Raw genomic sequence first — 24,232 nt, 5'->3', positions numbered from 1 at the left:
TGTTCGGTTATGTTGCTGGTCGGCAAGTGGTTCAAAGCGTGTTATCCTCTGTTTACAATGTTTGAATTATTTATTTTTTTACTTTTTTTTTTTTCATCAAATCAAAATTAAGCAAATTTAGGGTCCATGCACACTAGACAAGTAAAGAAATGCCTCATAGTAGGTCCATATGAGCTTGTTGATGCTTATAACCAAATAGACTAAGGACCCCAGACTCCCAATCTCAATCCTCAATCCCAATTGTATTTATTTGGGGGGGGGGGGGGGGACACTTTTCCTCTTCTGCAAATTCTCATGTAACCCTTTTATTGGATGGGTGCTTGGCTAATCGCTGACACTGCACAAATCTAAATGTACAGAAAAGTCAGCAACTCCAAAAATGTTCCATGACCGCTTACTGAAGTCCTAATAATTCGAGAGTATGCAGAACTGTTTTCTGTTCTTCAGGCAAGTCCTGAAGGATTGGGCGCGGTACAGCCGTTAGCTTCACTCCTCCATCCTAACCAATAAGCATTGAATTATACCATGACTTTGCACTCCTAATCAAACACACTTTTGATGTCTGATGAACCAGTTTCTTTACTGTTAGGGCTACAGGATTGTGGAATTCTCTACCACAAGAGGTGGTTTCTGCGGGAAGTATGGCTACTTTCAAAAGACTCTTGGACATACATGTCAAGGATCAGAACATTCATGGGTATGAGAGATGATTACGGCCACACACAGCTACACAGGTTGAACTGGATGAACTATTGTCTTTATTCAACCTCAACAACTATGTGTGTAAACCAAACCAACACCCGTTAAACTCTGTCAGGAGTTGAGTAGCCTAGGATGGAAAACAGTTCCTACACATCAACACCATTGCACCATCAACCAGGAGGACAACAAAGCAACACAACTACAACAACACATCCAATCAGGAGTTGAGTAGCCTAGGACTGTAACACAGTGCTCACACATCACCACCATTGCACCCCCAACCAGGAGGACAGCAAAGCAAATCAACTACAATCACTACACATCCAGTCAGGAGCTGAGTAGCCTAGGACCATAACACGGTTCTCAAACACCTCCACCATTTGTACTCCCAACCAAGAGGACAACAAAGCAACCCAACTACGATCACAACATGTCCAATCCAGAGTTGAGTAGCCTAGGACTGTAACACGGTTTCTACACATCACCACCATTGCAACTCCAACTAGGAGGACAACAAAGCAACCCAACTATGATCACAACACATCCAATCCGGAGTTGAGTAGCCTAGGACCATACCAGGGTTCCCACACATCACCACCATTTGCACCCCCAATCAGGAGGACAACAAAGCACCCAACTGTGATCACAGCACTTCCAGTCAGGAGTTGTGTAGCCTAGGCAGGGCCGGTGCTAGACTATTTTATGCCCTAGGCAAGACCAGCTACTTGTGCCCACCCCCCCCCCCCCCGCAAAAAAGGGAAGGGGTTAAAAACTCCTCTATGTGACCCTGATCTGATGGTTCCTCCATGTTATGCTGTCATACCCAGTGACCCCCATATTCCTGCATTTCACACCCAGGGACCCTAATGTCCCTCCATGTCACACCCAGGGACTTTGATGTTTTTCCATGTCACACCCTGGGACCCCAATATTACTCCATGTCATGCTGTCATACCCACTGACCCCGATGTACCTCTATGTCAGATCCTGATGTTTTTCCATGTCACATTTGGGGACCCTGATGTTCCTCCGTGTCACACCTGGGGACCCTGATGTTCCTCCGTGTCACACATGGGGACCCCAATCCCCCATGGCACACCCAGGGACCCCAATTCCTCATGGCACACCTGGTGACCCCGAACCCCTATTAAACGCAGTGGCTCCGGGTGGAGGGAAAAGCAGCAGTCAGAGAGCTCCACACGTCCTTCATCACCAACACCTCAGACCATTCTGGTGCCTCGTCGATTCTGCCCCAGTAAAGGTTCCGCCCTCCAGTGCTGAGCTCTGGCTCAGGTGCAGCTCTCCTCCGATCCCTGCTTAATACCGACCCAGGGAAATAAACGGCTGCCCACCAGCTCAGTGCAGAGAGTCACTTGCCGCTCAGCTCCACCTGAAGAGGATCATCATGCAGGCAGCACTCTGGGGGGCTCCCTTTTTGCCTTTCGGGGCACCTCTAACAGTGGTGGAAAGCCAGGGCCTTGTAGTTCCACCACTGCCCAAGACACTTGGCATCTTCCGCTTTCCCTTCTTCCCCCCCCCACCTCCGCCCCTCGCCTCAGCTCACAATAATCATTCATAATGGAGAATTCATGATGGAGAGAGAGTGCCGACTCCTGTGCTGCGCCCCTAGGTGGCAATGGACCCTAGGCGGCTGCCTAGTTTGCCTAGTGGAAGCACCGGCCCTCAACCTAGGATTGTACCACGGTTATCCCACATCACCATCATTTGCATCCCCAACCAGAAGGACAACAATGCAATCCCACTATGATCAGAACACGTCCAGCTAGGAATTGAGAAGCCTACGATTGTAACACTGTTCCCATACATCACCACCATTTGTACCTTCAACCAGGGTGACAACAAAGAAACCCCACTACGATTTCAACATGTCCAGTCAGGAGTTGAATAGCCTTGAATCGTTACACAGTTACCACACATCACCACCATTTGCACCCCCAACCAGAAGGACAACAAAGAAACCCCACTATGATTGGAACACGTCCAGCTAGGAGTTGAGAAGCCTAGGATTGTAACAGTGTTCCCATACATCACCACCATTTGTACCTTCAACCAGGGTGACAACAAAGAAACCCCACTACGATTGAAACATGTCGAGTCAGGAGTTGAATAGCCTTGAATCGTTACACAGTTCCCACACATTGCCACCATTTGCATCCCTAACCAGAAGGTCAACAAAGCAACCCATTTGTGATCAGAACACTTTCAGCCAGGAGTTGAGTAGCCTAGGATTGGAACACGGTTCACACAGATCACCACCATTTGCATCCCCAACCAGGAGGTTAACAAAGCAATCCAACTACAATCACAAGTTTTCCAGTCAGGAGTCAAGCAGCCTAGGAACATAACTGCACAGACCATAAGTATGCATAACCCATTAATGATCACAACACGTCCAGTCAGGACTGTAACACGGTTCTCACACATCACCGCTATTGCACCCCCAACCAGGAGGACAACAAAGCAACCCAATTATAACCACAATACGTCAGTTAGGAATTACGCAGTCTAGGACCGTAACGTAGTCCACACACATCACCACCATTTGCACCCCTAACCAGGACAACAAAGCAACCCAACTACAATCACAACTTGTCCAGTCAGGAGTCAATCAGCATAGGACCATAACTATGCAGACTATGACTATGCATAAGCCAATTATGATCACACGTCCCATCAGGCGTTGGGTAGCCTAGGACCATAACACAGTTCCCATACATCACCACCCCTTAAGAATTCCCTACACTGGAACTAAGGGGCCAAGCCCAACCCCTGAAAAAAACAAAAACACACCGTAATCCCCCCTCTACCAAATGCTTTGGACCAGTGCACAAAACAAGGTTCATAAAGACATAGATGAGCGAGTTTGGGGTGGAGGAACTTGACTGGCCTGACCTCAACCCAATAGAACACCTTTGGGATGAACTAGAGTGAAGACTGCAAGCCAGGTCTTCCCTCCATCATCAGTGCCTGACCTCACAAATGTGCTTCTGGAAGAATGGTCAAACATTCCCATAGACACACTCCTAAACCTTGTGGACAGCCTTCCCAGAAGAGCTGAAGCTGTTATAGCTGCAAAGGGTGGACCAACTCAATATTGAACCCTACTGACTAAGACTGGGAGGCCATTAAAGTTCATGTTTGTGTAAAGGCAGGTGTCCCAATACTTTTGGTAAAATGGTGTATAATAGTGTGTTTTTAATTTGCACTTTCTGTAATTGCGCTGATTGTGATTATCACATTATGATCAGAACATATCCCGTGCTACGAACACACACAAACAACTCCCACCATAACTTTGCTACAACTTTTATCATTCATTTAATTTGATTTTTTTTATTTTTTTCTAAGTGAAAGATCAAATTGACTTATCAATTACACACTTTGTCCAATACCAACTTTTTTTTTCCTTTTTAATTTTTTAAATCAAACAAATTCCCTGAGTCAGTCTAATCTGGGCAAAAAGAAAAAAAAAAAAATTCCTCATAAATCCCACCCGGCACTCAGTGAGTCAGAATTAAAGAATCCTTTCATTTGATTTGATTTTTTTTTTTTTTTTCTAAGTGAAAGATCAAATTGACTTATCAATTACAAACTTTGTCCAATAATGGCTTTTTTTTTTCCTTTTTAATTTATTAAATTAAAAAAATTCCCTGAGTCAGTTTAATCTAGGCAAAAAAAAAAATTCCTCATAAATCCCACCCGGCACTCAGCAAGTCAGAATTATAGAATTCTTTCATTTGATTTGATTTTTTTTCATTTTTTTTTCTAAGTGAAAGAGCAAGTTGACTTATCAATTACACACTTTGTCCAATAATGGCTTTTTTTTCCTTTTTAATTTATTAAATTAAAAAAAATTCCCTGAGTCAGTCTAATCTGGGCAAAAAAAAAAAAAAAAACATTCCTCATAAATCCCACCCGGCACTCAGCGAGTCGGAATTATAAAATCCTTTCATTTGATTTGATTTTTTTCAATTTTTTTCTAAGTGAAAGAGCAAATTGACTTATCAATTACACACTTTGTCCAATACCATCTTTTTTTTTTCCTTTTTAATTTATTAAATTAAAAAAATTCCCTGAGTCAGTCTAATATGGGCAAAAAAAACAAAAAACATTCCTCATAAATCCCACCCGGCACTCAGCGAGTCAGATTTATAGAATCCTTTCATTTGTTTTGATTTTTTTACATTTTTTTTCTAAGTGAAAGAGCAAGTTGACTTATCAATTACACACTTTGTCCAATAATGACTTTTTTTTTCCTTTTTAATTTATTAAATTAAAAAAATTTCCTGAGTCAGTCTAATCTGGGCAAAAAAAAACAAAAAACATTCCTCATAAATCCCACCCGGCACTCAGCGAGTCAGATTTATAGAATCCTTTCATTTGATTTGATTTTTTTTCAATTTTTTTTCTAAGTGAAAGAGCAAGTTGACTTATCACTTACACACTTTGTCCAATAATGATTTTTTTTTTCCGTTTTAATTCATTAAATCAAAAAAATTCCCTGAGTCAGTCTAATCTGGGCAAAAAAAAAAAAAAAAAAACATTCCTCATAAATCCCACCCGGCACTCAGTGAGTCAGAATTATAGAATCCTTTCATTTGATTTAATTTTTTTCAATTTTTTTTTCTAAGTGAAAGAGCACGTTGACATTAATTACACACTTTGTCCAATAATGGCTTTTTTTTTCCTTTTTAATTTATTAAATTAAAAAAATTCCCTGAGTCAGTCTAATCTGAGCAAAAAAAACCCCAAAAAAACATTCCTCATAAATCCCACCCGGCACTCAGCGAGTCAGAATTATAGAATCCTTTCATTTGATTTGATTTTTTTCAATTTTTTTCTAAGTGAAAGAGCAAATTGATTTATCAATTACACACTTCGTCCAATAACAACTTTTTTTCTTTCCTTTTTTAATTTATTAAATTAAAAAAATTCCCTGAGTCAGTCTAATCTGGGCAAAAAAAAAAAAATCCTCATAAATCCCACCCGGCACTCAGCGAGTCAGATTTATATTGATTAGATTTGATTTTTTTTTTAATTTTTTTTCTAAGTGAAAGAGCAAGTTGACTTATCAATTACACACTTTGTCCAATAATGGCTTTGTTTTTCCTTTTTAATTTATTAAATTAAAAAGATTCCCCGAGTCAGTCTAATCTGGGCAAAAAAAAAAAAAAAAAAACATTCCTCATAAATCCCACCCAGCACTCAGCGAGTCAGAATTATAGAATCCTTTCATTTGATTTTATTTTTTTTCAATTTTTTTCTAAGTGAAAGAGCAAGTTGACTTATCAATTACACACTTTATCCAAATCCAACTTTTTTTTTCTTTTTTAATTTATTAAATTAAAAAAATTCTCTGAGTGAGTCTAATCTGGGCAAAAAAAAAAAAAAAAAAAGAAACACTTTATCCAATACCAACCAACTTTTTTTTTCTTTTTTAATTTATTCAATTAAAAAAATTCCCTGAGTCAGTCTAATCTGGGCAAAAAAAAAACATTCCTCATAAATCCCACCCGGCACTCAGCGAGTCAGATTTATAGAATCCTTTCATTTGATTTGATTTTTTTTCAAATTCTTTTTCTAAGTGAAAGAGCAAGTTGACTTATCAATTACACACTTTGTCCAATAATGGCTTTTTTTTCCTTTTTAATTTATTAAATTAAAAACATTTCCTGAGTCAGTCTAATCTGGGCAAAAAAAAAAAAACATTCCTCATAAATCACACCCAGCACTCAGCAAGTCAGAATTATAGAATCCTTTCATTTGATTTGATTTTTTTTCAATTTTTTTCTAAGTGAAAGAGCAAATTGACTTATCAATTACACACTTTGTCCAATACCAACTTTTTTTTTTTCCTTTTTAATTTATTAAATTAAAAAAATTTCCTGAGTCAGTCTTATTTGGGCAAAAAAAACAAAAAAAACATTCCTCATAAATCCCACCCGGCACTCAGCGAGTCAGAATTATAGAATCCTTTCATTTGATTTGATTTTTTTTCAATTTTTTTCTAAGTGAAAGAGCAAGTTGACTTATCAACTACACGCTTTGTCCAATAATGGCTTTTTTTTTCCTTTTTAATTTATTAAATTAAAAAAATTCCCTGAGTCAGTCTAATCTGGGCAAAAAAACAAAACATTCCTCATAAATCCCACCCGGCACTCAGCGAGTCAGAATTATAGAATCCTCTCCAAGATTAAAAATGTGCCCAGCCTGACAATTAAAATGATTAAGAATGCTATTTCAACTTATTAAAAAGCCTCCGTCTCTCAGAAGAGGATATTAATGAGTTCAAAGAAAAAATAATTATGGTAGAATCTAATTAAAGAAGGGAGGTCAAGACATTACCAAATATTAGTGTTGCAGAGGACAAATTGCGTTCGGTGGATTTTTTGCTTACATGACTACATTGCGGTGATTTAGGAGAGGCATCTCTCCCGTTTAATGCCTTATAACATCCAAGCAAGTCATTCCTGCTGTCCTTCAGTCTTGAAATATCTGCCGGTGTCTTGCTGGCCATAAAACCGCAGTACTCCATATTACTGCATCAATGTTAAAAAAAAAAACAACACAAGACGCGATATTCCGAACAGCTGGGCCAAAAACCTGTTTGTTAATTAGCGTTCTGCCTCTGGGGACTTTTATTTGGTAAATTTGCCGTTTGGAAAGGCATCTGCTGATATGAAGCCGCTGCTCTCCAGCTCGTTGGGAGCCTTTTAATTCTGATTCAAGAAAAAAAAAAAAAGTATAAATTGTCACAAAAAAAAAACAAAAAAACAAAAACAAATGAGTTTTGAGATTTGTTTACAAAATTACAAGGACGCTCTCAGCTTGTCGGGTTGATGGGGTAATCAACTTAACGACGAACGAGTTTATCTCCTGAGCCGCAGGATTCTGGCGCTCTCTCTGCCACAAGGCAAGGGGATAATGAAGTCATGCCGTGGAATATCCATGAAGCATGCAGAAGTAAAGTGCACCAGTCACTCAATCAAGATGAAAGAGACTACCTTGTGCCGTTTTTGTATTGTTACATAGTTACATAGTTACATAGTAGTTGAGGTTGAATAAAGACAATAGTCCATCCAGTTCAACCTGTGCAGGTGTGTGTGGCCATAATCATCTCTCATACCCCTGAATGTTCTGATCCTTGAGATGCACGTCTAAGAGTCTTTTGAAAGTAGCCATACTTCCCGCAGTAACCACCTCTTGTGGTAGAGAATTCCACAGTCTTGAAGCCCTAACAGTGAAGAACGTTACGCTAAACCCTACGTTGCCTGAGGTTAAAACGCTTCTCCCCTAGTCGCATTGTATGTCCTAGTGTCCTCATGCAATCCTTGTGACTGAATAGCTTTTTTTCTATGCTGAGATCACCATTGAGGTATTTGTAAATTGCTATCGTGTCCCCTCTCAGGCGTCTCTTCTCCAGGGAGAATAAATCAAGAGATTGTTAACGCTCCTCATAATTAAGGTCCTCCAATCCCCTAATCATTTTAGTTGCTCTTCTCTTATATTGTTGCATATATGTTGTTATATTGGTCAGGCAATGCCCTGGACACCTTTGCTGCCATTGTATAATGTGCTGGGTGTTCAGTGTAACCCTGCGCCTTTAACCACTTGCCGACCGCCTAACGCAGACTTACTGAGGCAGGGCGGCTCGGCTGCGCATAATCACGTAGATCTACATGATTGTGTGCAAGTGGTCTCGCCGCCGAAGCCACGCTGCAGCTGTGATTAGACACAGCGGGAGGCAGACTACGGGAGGAGCGGGCGCTATCATCCCCGGTCTCCTGCGATCTTCAGGTAGACTGACAGGAGAGCCGCCTGGAATGTAAACAATGTAAGACGGCTCTCCTGTCAGAGAGGCAGGGAAAGATCATGTGATTCAGCTAAGCTGAATCACCGATCTCTCTGTGCCTCTGTTCAATCCATCCCCCCACACAATTAGTATGCACATATAGAAAACATCCTACGAGGAAGTCATATGTGACGAAACGCGTCAAAAAATATATTTTCCTTCTACCGTCATTCCTACTATCTGTGCTGTATTCTTGGATGTTTGTAAATGTTCATGATCCCCTTTTTTAACCACTTGCTGACCGAGTCCTGTACATTTACTGCGGCACACAGCCGCTTACAGGCAAAGTGACTTAGTACCATGTCGCTAGCCTGTAGGGGGCGAGCGCGCGCCGCCGGTGGCGAGCCCCCGCCGCCAGCTCGTTCCCTGCCTAGCCAGCGCGTGTGACTGGCGGCTCTGATGTCCACCGGCCACTCGCAATCTCCCTCAGGAGAGGGAGAAAGACAGACGGCTGATGTAAACACAGCCGTCTGTCATTCTCCTTGAAGTAATGACAGAGGCTATGTGATCCTGCTATGTAGGATCGCATGTCTCTGTGATTACTCCACTAGCCACGCCCCCTAACAGTTAGAATTATGCCCCTAGAGACACATTTAACCCCTTGATCACCAATTAAGTTAACCCCTTCCCTGCCAGTGTCATTATTACAGTAACAGTGCATATTTATAGCACTGATTACTGTAGTAATGTCACTGGTACCCCCAAAAGTGTCAAAAATGTCAGTTAGGGGTCCGAACTGTCTGCCACAATGTCGCAGTCCGGCAAAAAAAAACGCAGATCGCCGCCATTACTAATTTAAAAAAAAAAAACAATAAAAATGACATAAATCTTCCCCGTAGTTAGTAAACGCAATAACTTTTGCGCAAACCAATCAAAATACGCTTATTGCAATTTTTTTTTTTTTTACCAAAAATATGTAGCAGAAAACAAATTGGCCTAAAATGTTAAAAAATTTAGATTTTTACATTTTTTTTCTTTGAGAATTTTTATATATTATATAAAAAAATGTGAAAAATAATGTTATTTTTTCAAAATTGTCGCTCTTTTTTTGTTTATAGCACAAAAAATAAAAATCGCACAGGTGACCAAATACCACCACAAGAAAGCTCTGTTTGTGGGAAAAAAAGGACGTCAATTTCATTTAGGTACAGCGGTGCACGACCGTGTAATTGTCCGTTAAATCACGCAGTGCCGAATCGCAAAATAGGGCCTGGTCATTGAGCAGCCAAATCCCCCGGGGCTTAAGTGGTTAATACATTTTTATTTAAGCGGTATTACGCTATGTTTGTGTTGTCTGGCTTGCTTTCATGTGTCAATATCTGATTGGGAGATGCAGCAATCCTCGTCCAAGACTTCACCATTACCTGTCTTAACATCTGGTGATACAGCCGTCGTTGGGGAGACCCATGGTTATTATCTAGCCCTAATGACCCATATGCTGTATAGTATTTTGGGTCCATAATCTCTGGTGAGCGCATTCAACTTTTATTTCGGTGGTGTGGGAACTTATCTGCATCTTCTGATCACCTTTATAACCTTGGAATGGTTCGCTTTTCATGGTTCAGCTTCATTCACCTGGGACTTACCATTTTTATATTTTCACCTAATTTATATAAGTTTTTCACTGGACTTTATTCATATTTTCTAGCACTTTATTTATATATTATGCACATATAGGGAACACATTTAACCCCTTGATCACCCCCCTGTGTAAACCCCTTCCCTGCCAGTGTCATTTATACAGTAACAGTGCATATTATTTAGTACTGATCACTGTATTAATATCACTGGTCCCCAAAAAGGGTCAGATTTGTCGCAGTCCCGATAAAAGTCGCCGATCGCCGCCATTACTAATAAAAAAATAAAATAAAAAGTCCAAAAATCTATCCCATAGTTTGTAAAAGCTGTAACTTTTGCACAAACCAATTATTATACGCTTTTTGGGATTTCTTTTACCAAAAGTATGTAGCAGAATACAAATTGGCCTAAACTGTTAAAAAAAAATTGATTTTTTTTTTTTTTTTTTTTTTTCGAGAATGTTATATAGCAGAAAGTAAAAAATATTGCTTTGTTTTTTTTTTTTTTTAAATGTAGATTTTTTTCTTTATTTTTTTGGGGATGTTATATAGCAGAAAGTAAAAAAATATTGTTTTACCCTTTTCTAATGTGTACTTTGTTCAATAAAGCTTTTTGGAAAAAAAAAAAAAATATATTGTTTTGGTTTTTTTTTTTTCAAAATTTTGATTTTTTAATTTATTTTTTGGGGGATGTTATATTGCAGAATGTAAAAAATATTGTTTTATTTTCAGAATTGACGCTCTTTTTTTGTTTATAGCGCAAAATCTAAAAACCGCAGAGCTGATCAAATACCACCAAAAGAAATCTCTATTTGTGGGAAAAAAAGAACATCAATTTTATTCAGGTACAGTGTCGCATGACCGCGCAATCGCCAGTTAAAACAACGCAGTGCTGTTTAGCAAAAAAGGGCCTGGTCATTAAGTGGGTAAAACCTTCCGGAGCTGAAGTGGTTAAGGAGGGGTGGGCTCCCTCCAGCCACCTGTCCTCCATCTATCCATCAGAATACTGTGCTCTCACTGTGGAGACTCTCTAACCACTTGCTGACTGCCCGCCGCATATATACTGCGGCAGGCTGGCTCGGCTGCTGCTGGAGGCGCGCGCCCGCCCCCACTAGGCATCGGTGATGCTGATCCACGGGGCCGGCGGCCGCAATTGCCGCTTGACACCCGCGATCGCTCCCCGCTGAGAGAGAAGGACGGTCAGCTGTTGTAAACACATCTGACCGTTGTTCTCTCTGGAATGAACACAGAGAGCCTGTGATCCTCCTATTTCGGATCACAGGTCTCTGAGATCATTTCACAAGTCCCTCCCCCACACAGATAGAAAACACTCCCCTAGGCTCACACGTAACCCTTTGATCACCCCTAGGTTAACCCCCTCCCTGCCAGTGTCCTTATTACAGTAACAGTGCATATTTTTAGCACGGATTACTGTAGTAAAGTCACTGGTCCCCCCAAAAGTGTCAAAAATGTCAGTCAGGGGTCCGATCTGTCCGCCGCATATGCGATAACCTTTGCACAAACCAATCAAATTACGCTTATTGGGATATCGTTTACCAAAAATATGTAGAAAAATACAAATTGACATAAAATGATGAAAACATTTGATTTTTTTTTTTTTTTTTTTTTGGGAATGTTATATAGCAGAAAGGGAAAAATATATATATATATATATATTTTTATTTTTCAGAGTTGTCGCTCTTTTTTTGTTTATAGTGCCATAAATAAAAATTGCACAGGAGATCAAATACCAGCAAAAGAAAGCCCTGTTTGTGGGAAAATAAGGACATTAATTTTATTTGGGTACAGCGTCGCACGACCGCGCAATTGTCCGTTACATTAACGCAGTGCTGAATCGCAAAAAAAAATGGCCTGGTCATTAGGGGGGAAAACCTTTAATCTGATGTAAGGGGCACTCCAATAGGAACATCTGACGTAAGAGGGCACTCTTATAGGGAAACCTGATGTAAGGGGGGGGCCCTCTGTTAGGTGAACCTGATGTAAGGGGACCAGCTAATGGGATCAACTTTGCAAGAGGGCACTTCGATAGGAGCATCTGATGCATGTAAGGGGGCCCTCTGCTGGGGGCACCTGATGTAAAGAGGCCCACTAATAAGGGCACCTATGTAGGGGGGCACTCTGATAGAGACATCTGATGTAAGAGGGCACTCCGAAAGGGACACTTGACGTAAGAGGGCATTTTGATAGGGACACCTAATGTAAGGGGACACTCTGATAAGGACATCTGATGTAAGAGGGGGCATTCTTATAGGGAAAACTAATGTAAGGGTACACTTTGATGGTGACATCTGATTTAAGAAGGCATTCTGATAGAGCCATCTGTTGTAAAGGAGACTCTGATAGGGAAACCTGATGTAAGGGGGATTGTGATAGGGACACCTGAGAAATAGGGAGCACTCTGATTGGGACATCTGATGTAAGGGGCACTCTGATACGGACACCTGATGTATAGGGGCAATCTGATATAACTTTGGGGCACTTTGTTGAGGAGACAAAATTAAGGGGTGTTCTGATGGTAACACCTGATGTAAAGGGGCGCCTATGTAAGAGGGCACTCTGTTGGGCCACCTGGCGTAAGAGTCACTATGATAGTGTAAGAGAAGCTCAGCGCATATTGGAACCAAAAGGTCATTACATGCACATGCTCATAATTCTGAGCAAAGGTCCACTATAGAATGGGCATTAGCATGCATGTGCAAACGTATTAGCGCGTGCACTAGACCAAATGCACTGGCACACGTATGCGTACTGGCACCAAGTGGCCTATTTTTATTAGACTATGGTACTCAAGGCCAATTTCTTTTCACCCCCCCTCCCCCCGTTGAAGAATGGTCAAGATCCGAGCCACCAAGAAGGAGCGAGGATGAACCTCGAGATACTTATACCACGCAATGTACATCTTCCACGTACTATAATAGATCTTCCTAGAAGTAGATTTCCTAGCTTTTAACAGCATTGGAATCACCGACTCAGATAAACCTCTATCCATCAGCATCTGGCATTCAACAGCCAAGCCATCAAAGCCAGCGACTGTAAAGCAGGATGGAAAATTGGTCCTTGGGACAGCAGATCCTCCTTGAGAGGAAGCTTCCAAGGAATGTCGGCGACCAGTCGCACCAGATCAGCGTACCAAGTCCAGCGAGGCCAGTCTGGAACCACTAAGATGCCTGGAAACCCTTCTGCCTCGATCCTGCGTAGAAATCTTGGCAGAAGCTTGAAAGGATGGAAAACGTAAATCAGACGATACTGACCTCACCTGGCCACGGTGCTTCTGTGGTGTCCATCAGAGGATCCTGTGACAGAGCCACATATCTCTGCACCTTTCTGTTGAGCCGAGACACCAAGAGATCCACCTCGGAGAGGCCCCACTGTAGACACAACTGATGAAACACCTCCGGATGAAGGGACTTCTCACCTTGGTCCAACGCCTGCTGATTGAGTTAATCCGCCTGCCAGTGTTCCACCTCGGAAATGTGCATGGCGTAGAGGGCTGGAACAAACCGTTCTGCTCATCTTAGAATGCTGGCTACCTTTATACATGCTACAGATGAACCATTTTACAGACACATTAAGCACCCTCCAGGCACTATGGAATTTTAAATTTTTATTGTTGCACTTTATGCACTTTAGGCATAATTAAAATCACTTCTCCTAAAAAAACGATCTTTTTTTTTTTTTTGTTATTGATCCATGTCCCCCAGGGCAGTACCAAGATCCCCATACTGAACTTTGGGCACCAACACAAATTTATTCCTTAATAGTCACAGAGGATATCAATCTACTTTGTGTGCAGGTATTACCTTGTAAAAGTAGTAGTGACATCATCACTGTGCTGTACAGAGAGCAGAGCTGTGGGACAGGTCCAGTAGGCTCCACCCCCTACAGAATATTAGAGGAGAGGGTGGAGACAAAACCAGCCACCCTGGACAAGGAAAGAGCAGAGCTGTGGGAGGGGCCCAGTAAGCCCCACCCCGACATAATACTAGAGGAGGGGGCGAAGACAAGACCAGTCCCCGTGCACAAGGAGAGAGAGCAGCAGTGAGCGGTCTTTATTACAGGAAGTCTCACACTGGATTACTGCACAGATCTTCAAGTTATACACAAAGCATACTGAAATTCAAGAAGAATACAGTGCATTCGGAAAGTATTGACAGGGCTTCACTTTTCCACATTTTAACAGAGCCTTATTCCAAAATGTATTAAATTCATTATTTTCCTCAATATTCTACAAACAATACCCCATAATGACAACATGAAAGAAATCTTTGCAAATGCATTACAAATAAAAAAGGAAAGAATGCCAAGTACTTAAAGCGGAGTTCCAGCCATTTACTCACCTGTCCAACGGTCCAGCGATGCGGCCGCCGGAAGCCTCGATCCTCTCCCTCGGCGCCGGCATCACTGCTGTGGGCACCCGGCTGTTACAGTTTGCGGCTTCACAGCCGGGTACCCACTGCGCATGCGCGAGTCGCGCTGCGCGCCGTGATTGGCCGGCAATCTTCTGGGACCTCTGACGTGTCCCAGAAGATTGCAGGGAGGGAGGGGGAGAGGAGAACTTCCGCTCAGGGCGCCGCGGCGCTCCGAGCGGAAGTGGGAGCGGGTACCTGTCAAAACTAGGTACCCGCTCCCCCCCCCAAAAAATGACATGCCAAATGTGGCATGTCGGGGGGTCAGGACTCCCTAAAGCGGAAGTTCCACTTTTGGGTGGAACTCCGCTTTAAGTATTACAGCCTTTACCATGAAACTCAAAATTGAGCTCAGGTGCATCCTATTTCCACTGATCATCCTTGAGATGTTTCTACAACTTGATTGGAGACCACCTGTGGTAAATTCAGTTGATTGGACATGATTTGGAAAGGCACACACCTGTCTATATAAGGTCCCACAGATAACATTGCATGCCAGAGCACAAACAAAACCATGAAGTCCAAGGACTTGTCTGTAAACCTCTGAAACAGGATTGTATGGAGGCACAAATCTAGGGAAGGGTATAGAAACATTTCTGCAGCATTGAAGATCCCAATGAGCACAGTGGTCTCCATCATCTGCAAATGGAAGAAGTTTGGAACCACCAGGACTCTTCCTAGAGTTGGCTGCCTGGCCAAACTGAGCGATTGCGGGAGAACGGCCTAAGTCAGGGAGGTGACCAAGAACCCGATGGTCACTCTGACAGAGCTCCAGCATTGCTCTGCAGAGAGAGGAGAACCTTCCAGAAGAATAACCATCTCTGCAGCACTCCACCAATCAGGCCTGTATGGTATTGTGGCCAGACGGAAGCCACTCCTCAGTAAAAGGTGCACGACAGCCCATCTGGAGTTTGCCAAAAGGCACCGGAAGGATTCTCAGACCATGAGAAACAAAATTCTCTGGTCTGCTGAAACAAAAATCAAACTTTTTGGCCTGAATGACAAGTGTCATGTCTGGAGGAAACCAGGCACCGCTCATCACCTGGCCAATACCATCCCTACAGTGAAGCATGGTGGTGAAAGCATCATAGCGTGGGTATGTTTTTCAGTGGCAGGAACTGGGACACTAGTCAGGATCGAGGGAAAGATGAATGCAGCAATGTACAGAGACATCCTTGATGAAAACCTGCTCCAGAGCACTCTGGACTGGGACAAAGGTTCATCTTCAAACAGGACAATGACTCTAAGCAAACAGCCAGGATAACAAAGGAGTTTCTACTGGACAAGTCTGTGAATGTCCTTGAGTGGCCCAGTCAGAGCCCAGACTTAAACCTGATTAAATGTCTCTGGAGAGATCTGAAAACGGCTGTGCACCAATGCTCCTCATCCAACCTGATGGGGCTTGAGATGTCCTACAAAGACGAATGGTAAAACTGCCCATAAATAGGCGTGCAAAGCTTGTAGCATCATACTCAAAAAGACTTCAGGCTGTAATTGGTGCCAAAGGTGCTTCACCAAAGGATTGAGCAAAGGCTGTGATACTTATGTACATGGGATTTTTTTCAATTTTTATTTTTAATAAATTTGCAAAAATTTCAAACAAACATCTTTCACATTGTCATTATGGGGGATTGTTTGTAGAATTTTGAAGAAAATAATGAATTTAATCTATTTTGAAATAAGGCTGTGACATAACAAAATGTGGAAAAAGTGAATACTTTCCGGATGCACTGTACACATGATGAATGGATTTAGACAATATTTGCTTATCCCGGGGTTCAACTTTAACCATCCACACGGAATAACTGACAAAACTCTGATTAGTATATTCCCATCCAGAACAAGAGGCTGAATAAAGCTCTGCTGTGGGATACACAGGACACATAAGAGACTCACCATTCCTGCAGAGCAGTACGGCCAGGTAGTCCTGGTAGAAGGAGTCAATGTACAGTAAGAGGCTCGGAGCCTGAGCTGTAAGAAAACTGAAGGCAATATTTTCCCTGGATATCACTGTGTCTGCGTATATCGCTGAGACTGAGGCACTGGCGTTCCTGGATACTGGATACGGCTCCTGGAAAACATAGGTGACCGAGGTCCCAGCTTCAAACATTGCAGAAACCTCTAGAAAGACAACAGAAATACAAATAAGGTTTTTTTTTAAAAAAAAAAAAAATCAAGAACAAAACAGAATGAGATGCCCTGTGTGGGACAAGCTCCAAATGACCATAAAAATATAAGGGGCTGGAGTCCCCTGCTCAAAGACCCCTAATCAAATAGGGTTTTGTAGAACCTCTTGGGGTTCCTCCAGAGGTTGTTAGGGGGTCTCTTTAGCAATGAGCCATTTTTAACTTTCAGATAAATAGCCACTAATACCAATAATTTTTCTGTGAGGAATGGGGGACATAAACCTAAGGAGCATTCTTTCTACTGGCCACCAATGTAAGGAGTATTATTTTCACTGACCACCAATGTAAGGAGCATTCTTTATACTCTCATCCAATGTAAGGAGCATTCTTCCCATTGGCCACTAATGTAAGAAGCATTCTTCCCACTGAGCATTAATGTAAAGGACATTCTTCCTACTGATCTCCAATGTATGGGGCATTGTTCTTACGTATCCCAAATGTTAGAAGCATTCTTACTAGTGTTGCACGGATATCGGTATCAGTGTCAATACTAAGCATTTGCACGAGTACTTGTGCAAATTCTCCATTACTAAACACGATACCTTCCAGTTCACATGTATGCGAACTGGAACCTTTTGAACCGCATCTGATTCGCATAACATGTGAACCAAAAGGCCTTTCCATGGAGCCAGCTCACATATGTGCGGGCTGGCTGCAGTGCAATTTCAAAAAGAGTCTGGTATGACCCCCCCCCAATATGGGGGGGGGGGGGTCATTTCCCACTGACCACCAATGTCAGGAGGGCTCTTTCATTTCATTATCTGGATAAGTGGGCAATTTTTCCACTGATCCCAATGCAGGACCACACAACAATTTTTACTGGCTGTTATTTTCTGTACATTGCTAGTATTATTAATAAATATGTACCAGACATGGGAGTAAGTCACACGTGTGCAAGTCACAAGCAAGTCTCAAGTCTTAACCTTCAAGTCTCAAGCAAGTCCCAAGTTACTGTGGCGAAAAGCAAGCAAGTCAAGTCCCTGCTAAAAGTCAAGCAAGTCATTTAGTTTGGTCAAGTCACAAATCAAGTCAAAATACTGATCTACCCCAAATTTCACCTTTAAATCAGTTAAAAGTCAGTGGTCAGGAAAGGTTTTGTTTTATTTTCAACATTAACAAAACCGCTTAGTGCTTTTTTTTTGGCATATTAAAGAAACACTTTGAATGCCCAAACTGCTCAAAATCCTTCGTCCGGTCATGTTTCAATACCACAGTCACTAAAAACATGTTAAGTATTTCCATTGTTAAACAGCCAGTGTCCTAAAAATCAGAACACACTGAGGTGTTTTAAGTGACTGTGGTGTCAGAAACATAACAGGCACATTCATTTTGCTTTAACACAGCTTGAAAAAAAATGCAAATATTTAATAACTTTAAAAAGTAAAGTCATTTCGAGTCATATGTCTCAAGTCAAAGTCAAGTCTCAAGTCATGAATACCAAGTCAAAGTTAAGTCGAGTCTTTTATTAATTTTAGTCAAGCAAGATTATTACTACTACAAATAGTTTTGTTGTATAGAGCATCCCTGGGTATCAAATATTCTAAGTATGCCACATTCCCTAATATTTTATTTATTCTTATATCTCCACCTACTAATCACAATAATGTTCCATGACATAAAAATTAAAGGAACACTATGAAACACATCAGATCTCAATGGGGAAAAATATCATGCTTGATATCTATACTGGTATGGACTGAGTAATGTGTTAGGATCTATGCTGGTATGGACTGGGTAATGTGTTAGGATCTATACTTGTCATGGACTGGGTAATGTGTTAGGATCTATACTGGTATGGACTGGGTAATGTGTTAGGATCTATACTGGTATGGACTGGGTAATGTCCTAGGATCTATACTGGTATGGACTGGGTAATGTGTTAGGATCTATACTGGTATGGACTGGGTGATGTGTTAGGATCTATACTGGTATGGACTGGGTAATGTGTTAGGATCTATACTGGTATGGACTGGGTAATGTGTTAGGATCTATACTGGTATGGACTGAGTAATGTGTTAGGATCTATACTGGTATGGACTGAGTAATGTGTTACGTTCTATACTGGTATGGACTGGGTAATGTGTTAGGATCTATACTGGTATGGACTGGGTAATGTGTTAGAATCTATACTGGTATGGACTGGGTAATATGTTAGGATCTATACTGATATGGACTGGGTAATGTGTTAGGATCTATACTGGTATGGACTGGGTAATGTGTTAGGATCTATACTGGTATGGACTGAGTAATGTGTTAGGATCTATGCTGGTATGGACTGGGTAATGTGTTAGGATCTATACTGGTATGGACTGGGTAATGTGTTAGGATCTATGCTGGTATGGACTGGGTAATGTGTTAGGATCTATACTGGTATGGACTGGGTAATGTGTTAGGATCTATACTGGTATGGACTGGGTAATGTGTTAGGATCTATGCTGGTATGGACTGGGTAATGTGTTAGGATCTATACTGGTATGGACTGGGTAATGTGTTAGGATCTATACTGGTATGGACTGGGTAATGTGTTAGGAACAAAAGGATGCCACATTGTTTGATGGAAAAGAAAATTATCAACCTACAGGGGGCTAATTTCAAAGACACCCAAAAATCAAAGTGAAAAAATGATGCAGCAGGCTAGTCCATTTTGCTGAAATTTATTTTCAGCAACTCAAAATGGCACTCAGCAGTTTGTATGGCCCCCCACATACTTGTATGCATGCCTGACAACATTGGGGCATGCTCCTTATGAGATGATGGATGGAGTCCTGGGGTCTTTCCTCCCAGATCTGAACCAGGGCATCACTGAGCTCCTAAACAGACTGAGATGCAACCTGGGGGCGTCAGATACACTGAAACATAATGTCCCAGAGATATGCTATTGGATTTAGGTCAGGCAAGCGTGTGGGCCATTCAATGGTATCAATTCTTTCATTCTCCAGGAACTGGCTGCATACTCTTTCCACATAAGCCCGGGCATTGTAATGCACCAGGAGAAACCCAGGACCAACTGCACCAGTTTAGGGTTTGACAATGGGTCCAAGGATTTCATCCCAATACCTAAGGGCAGTCAGGGTTCTATTGTATAGCCTGTAGAGGTCTGTGCATCCCTCCATGGATATGCTTTCCAGACCAGGCCCGGATTGGCTAATCGGGAGCACCGGGAGAATTCCCGGTGGGCTGGTCAGTTTTTTGGCTGCAAGGGCCGTTGTCATGGCCAGGGGTGGACTGACCAATTTGCCTGGGGGGCACCACGCAGGGTGGCAATTTGTCCGATCTGATCCCCAGGACACCGCAGCACCACCTTTAGTGTGTGCACTAGACTGGTTGCTAAGATGGCCAGCCGCCTGGCGTCTAGCAACCAGTGACGTGCAGAGAAGAGGACCCAGAATGCACAGCGGAGGAGGATCTTCCTCGTCCTCCTCTGCGCCTATTGGAATGTGTGGTATGTGGCTCCACCCACTTCCTCCCTGCATCCTTACTGTGCGGCCGAGAAACTGCCTGACTGAGCCATCAGGAGACCCCAGAGCAGGACCGAGGCAAACTGCTGCTTGAGGTGATATCTCCTGACAGACACCAAGAGAGCCCGAGGAGAAGGAGAACACTTCCCGAACCAGTGAGAGAACTCAGGGCAGGGGTAGGCATCAGTTCAACAGCACAGCCAGCAAATTTGCTGCATGTGTGATTTGCTCACATTGTACTGTATATCTCTGCTCGTGTCCCTTTTTTTCAGTGAGAACAGCACTGCCAAGCCTCTCCTACACTGTTTACATACATAGCCCCACCTCCCAGCAGGATAGGATGTCTGGCTGCTTACTCACCCGAATGCAGCTGGAACATGATTGCTATGCTGCCCTGTCACTCAGCGCTGCACCTGCCTCCTCCTGAAGTCCAGGCTGTGCTTCCCACACATTATCCTGGAGAATTAAAGGTCTGCTGGAGCAAGGGGGGATAGAGCCAGGGGCCTCTCTTGTCATAGTTGTACAGAATGGTGAACATGTGTGCAGGGAGGGTAAAGCAATAGAACATATGGGGGGCTGTGTGTGTGTGGGGAGCACTGTTCATATAATGGGGGCCTTTGCATGTCCTTAGCAGGGACAGTGTAACTAACTTCTTGTATTGAGACCCCTGTGTGTCCTGAGAATGGGGGGGGGGGCACTGAACTTATAATGGGGACCTCCTGTGTGTCCTGAGGGGGGGGGGCACTGGACTCCCCGTGTGCCCTGAGGATGAGGGGGCACTGTGCATCTTATAATGGAAACCCCCTGTGTGCCCTCAGGATGGATTGGGGGGATGTGCGTCTTATAATAGAAACCCCCTGTGTACCCCAAGTATCACTCACCCCCCTCTCTTTCACTTCTCTCCCTAACCCCCCCTCTCTCTCTCACTTCTCTGTCTCACCCCCTCACTCTTTGTCTCCCCTCTTTCATCTCTCTCTCTCTCCCCTCCCTCTTTCACCCCTATTTCAGCCCCCCTCTCGCTCAAACCCCTCTTCTCTCTCACCCCATCTCTCTCTTTCCCTCCGTCACCTCCCTCCCTCTCTCACACTTCTCTCTCACTCTCTCCCTCTCCTTCCCTCTCCTTCCCTCTTTCTTTCACCCCTCCTTCTCTCTCTCTCTCTCTCAGGTCAGGGATCTCTCTCTCTCTCTCTCTCTCTCTCTCAGATCAGGGATCTCTCTCTCTCTCTCTCAGATCAGGGATCTCTCTCTCTCTCTCTCTCAGATCAGGGATCTCTCTCTCTCCCTCTCAGGTCAGGGATCTCTCTCTCCCTCTCAGGTCAGGGATCTCTCTCTCTCCCTCTCAGATCAGGGATCTCTCTCTCTCCCTCTCAGGTCAGGGATCTCTCTCTCCCTCTCAGGTCAGGGATCTCTCTCTCTCCCTCTCAGGTCAGGGATCTCTCTCTCTCTCCCTCTCAGGTCAGGCATCTCTCTCTCTCCCTCTCAGGTCAGGGATCTCTCTCTCTCCCTCTCAGGTCAGGGATCTCTCTCTCTCTCCCTCTCAGGTCAGGGATCTCTCTCTCTCTCTCTCTCTCAGGTCAGGGATCTCTCTCTCTCTCTCTCTCTCTCTCTCTCTCAGGTCAGGGATCTCTCTCTCTCAGGTCAGGGATCTCTCTCTCTCAGGTCAGGGATCTCTCTCTCTCTCTCTCTCTCTCTCAGGTCAGGGATCTCTCTCTCTCTCTCAGGTCAGGGATCTCTCTCTCTCTCTCAGGTCAGGGATCTCTCTCTCTCTCTCAGGTCAGGGATCTCTCTCTCTCTCTCAGGTCAGGGATCTCTCTCTCTCTCAGGTCAGTCACTCTCTCTCTCTCAGGTCAGGGATCCTCTCTCTCTCTCTCTCTCTCTCTCTCTCTCTCTCAGGTCAGGGATCTCTCTCTCTCTCTCTCTCTCTATCTCAGGTCAGGGTCTCTCTCTCTCTCTCTCTCAGGTCAGGGATCTCTCTCTCTCTCTCTCTCTCAGGTCAGGGATCTCTCTCTCTCTCTCTCTCTCTCTCTCTCAGGTCAGGGATCTCTCTCTCTCTCTCTCTCTCTCTCTGGTCAGGGATCTCTCTCTCTCTCTCTCTCTCTCAGGTCAGGGACTCTCTCTCTCTCTCTCTCTCTCAGGTCAGGGATCTCTCTCTCTCTCTCTCTCTCAGGTCAGGGATCTCTCTCTCTCTCAGGTCAGGGATCTCTCTCTCTATCTCTCTCTCTCTCTCTCTCTCTCGTCAGGGATCTCTCTCTCTCTCTCTCTCTCTCTCTCTCTCTCGTCAGGGATCTCTCTCTCTCTCTCTCTCTCTCTCTCTCTCTCTCTCTCTCTCTCTCTCTCGTCAGGGATCTCTCTCTCTCTCTCTCTCTCTCTCGTCAGGGATCTCTCTCTCTCTCTCTCTCGTCAGGGATCTCTCTCTATCTCTCTCTCTCTCTCTCTCTCTCGTCAGGGATCTCTCTCTCTCTCTCTCTCTCTCTCTCGTCAGGGATCTCTCTCTCTCTCTCTCTCTCGTCAGGGATCTCTCTCTCTCTCTCTCTCGTCAGGGATCTCTCTCTATCTCTCTCTCTCTCTCTCTCTCTCGTCAGGGATCTCTCTCTATCTCTCTCTCTCTCTCTCTCTCTCGTCAGGGATCTCTCTCTATCTCTCTCTCTCTCTCTCTCTCTCGTCAGGGATCTCTCTCTATCTCTCTCTCTCTCTCTCTCTCTCTCGTCAGGGATCTCTCTTCTCTCTCTCTCTCGTCAGGGATCTCTCTCTCTCTCTCGTCAGGGATCTCTCTCTCTCTCTCTCTCTCTCGTCAGGGATCTCTCTCTCTCTCTCTCTCTCTCTCTCTGTCGGGGATCTCTCTCTCTCTCTCGTCAGGGATCTCTCTCTCTCTCTCTCTCTCGTCGGGGATCTCTCTATCTCTCTCTCTCTCTCTCTCTCTCTCTCGTCAGGGATCTCTCTATCTCTCTCTCTCTCTCTCTCTCTCGTCAGGTATCTCTCTATCTCTCTCTCTCTCGTCAGGGATCTCTCTATCTCTCTCTCTCTCTCTCTCCCTCTCGTCAGGGATCTCTCTATCTCTCTCTCTCTCTCTCTCGTCAGGGATCTCTCTCTCTCTCTCTCTCTCGTCAGGGATCTCTCTCTCTCTCTCTCTCTCTCTCTCGTCGGGGATCTCTCTCTCTCTCTCGTCAGGGATCTCTCTCTCTCTCTCTCTCTCGTCAGGGATCTCTCTATCTCTCTCTCTCTCTCTCTCTCTCGTCAGGGATCTCTCTATCTCTCTCTCTCTCTCGTCAGGGATCTCTCTATCTCTCTCTCTCTCTCGTCAGGGATCTCTCTATCTCTCTCTCTCTCTCGTCAGGGATCTCTCTCTCTCTCTCTCTCTCTCTCTCTCTCTCAGGTCAGGGATCTCTCTCTCTCTCTCTCTCTCTCTCTGGTCAGGGATCTCTCTCTCTCTCTCTCTCTCTCTCTCTCAGGTCAGGGATCTCTCTCTCTCTCAGGTCAGGGATCTCTCTATCTCTCTCTCTCAGGTCAGTGATCTCTCTATCTCTCTCTCTCAGGTCAGGCATCTCTCTCTCTCTCTCCCCCTGAATTAATTACAAGGCTGTAGAGAACAGTGCGCCATTGCAAACTTGTATTCTGAGGTTTTATTTACATTATTTTAATATAGTCAGTCATGAACTAAAGTGGGCCGGCCAGTAAGGCATGAAACTCCAGGGCTGAAAATGAGTCCCACTCCGGCCCTGTTCCAGACCATCACTGACTCACCATAAAACCGGTCATGCTGAACGATGTTACAGGAAGCATAATGTTCTCCACTGACCCTTCTACGTCTGTCACATGTGCTCAGGGTGAACCTGCTCTCATCTGTAAAAAGCGCAGGGCGCCAGTGGTGGACCTCCCAATTCTGGTGTTCAAAAGCCAATCAAGCTCTACGGTGCCGGGTAGTGAGCACAGGGCCCACTAGAGGACGTCGGGTCCTCAGGCCACCCTCATGAAGTATATTTCTAGATTGTTTGGTCAGAGACATTCACAT

The 24,232-nt window shown here is 43.8% G+C and overlaps 1 protein-coding gene across 1 annotated transcript in view; it reads right to left on the bottom strand.

Moving 5' to 3' along the window:
* The window catches only part of LOC309558092 (contactin-associated protein-like 5), a 591,346-nt gene that overhangs the window by 59,562 nt on the left and 507,552 nt on the right, over nt 1-24,232 (bottom strand). Inside the window, exon 19 of the mRNA XM_082261047.1 lies at nt 16,476-16,700. Within this exon, the coding sequence (XP_082117173.1) occupies nt 16,476-16,700 (225 nt within the window). The remainder of the gene's footprint in view (nt 1-16,475; nt 16,701-24,232) is intronic.

The sequence above is a fragment of the Pelophylax lessonae genome (assembly GCF_965119305.1).
Source record: "Pelophylax lessonae genome assembly, chromosome: 6".
Taxonomy (NCBI): domain Eukaryota; kingdom Metazoa; phylum Chordata; class Amphibia; order Anura; family Ranidae; genus Pelophylax; species Pelophylax lessonae.
This window is presented reverse-complemented; position numbering and strand designations above follow the sequence as displayed.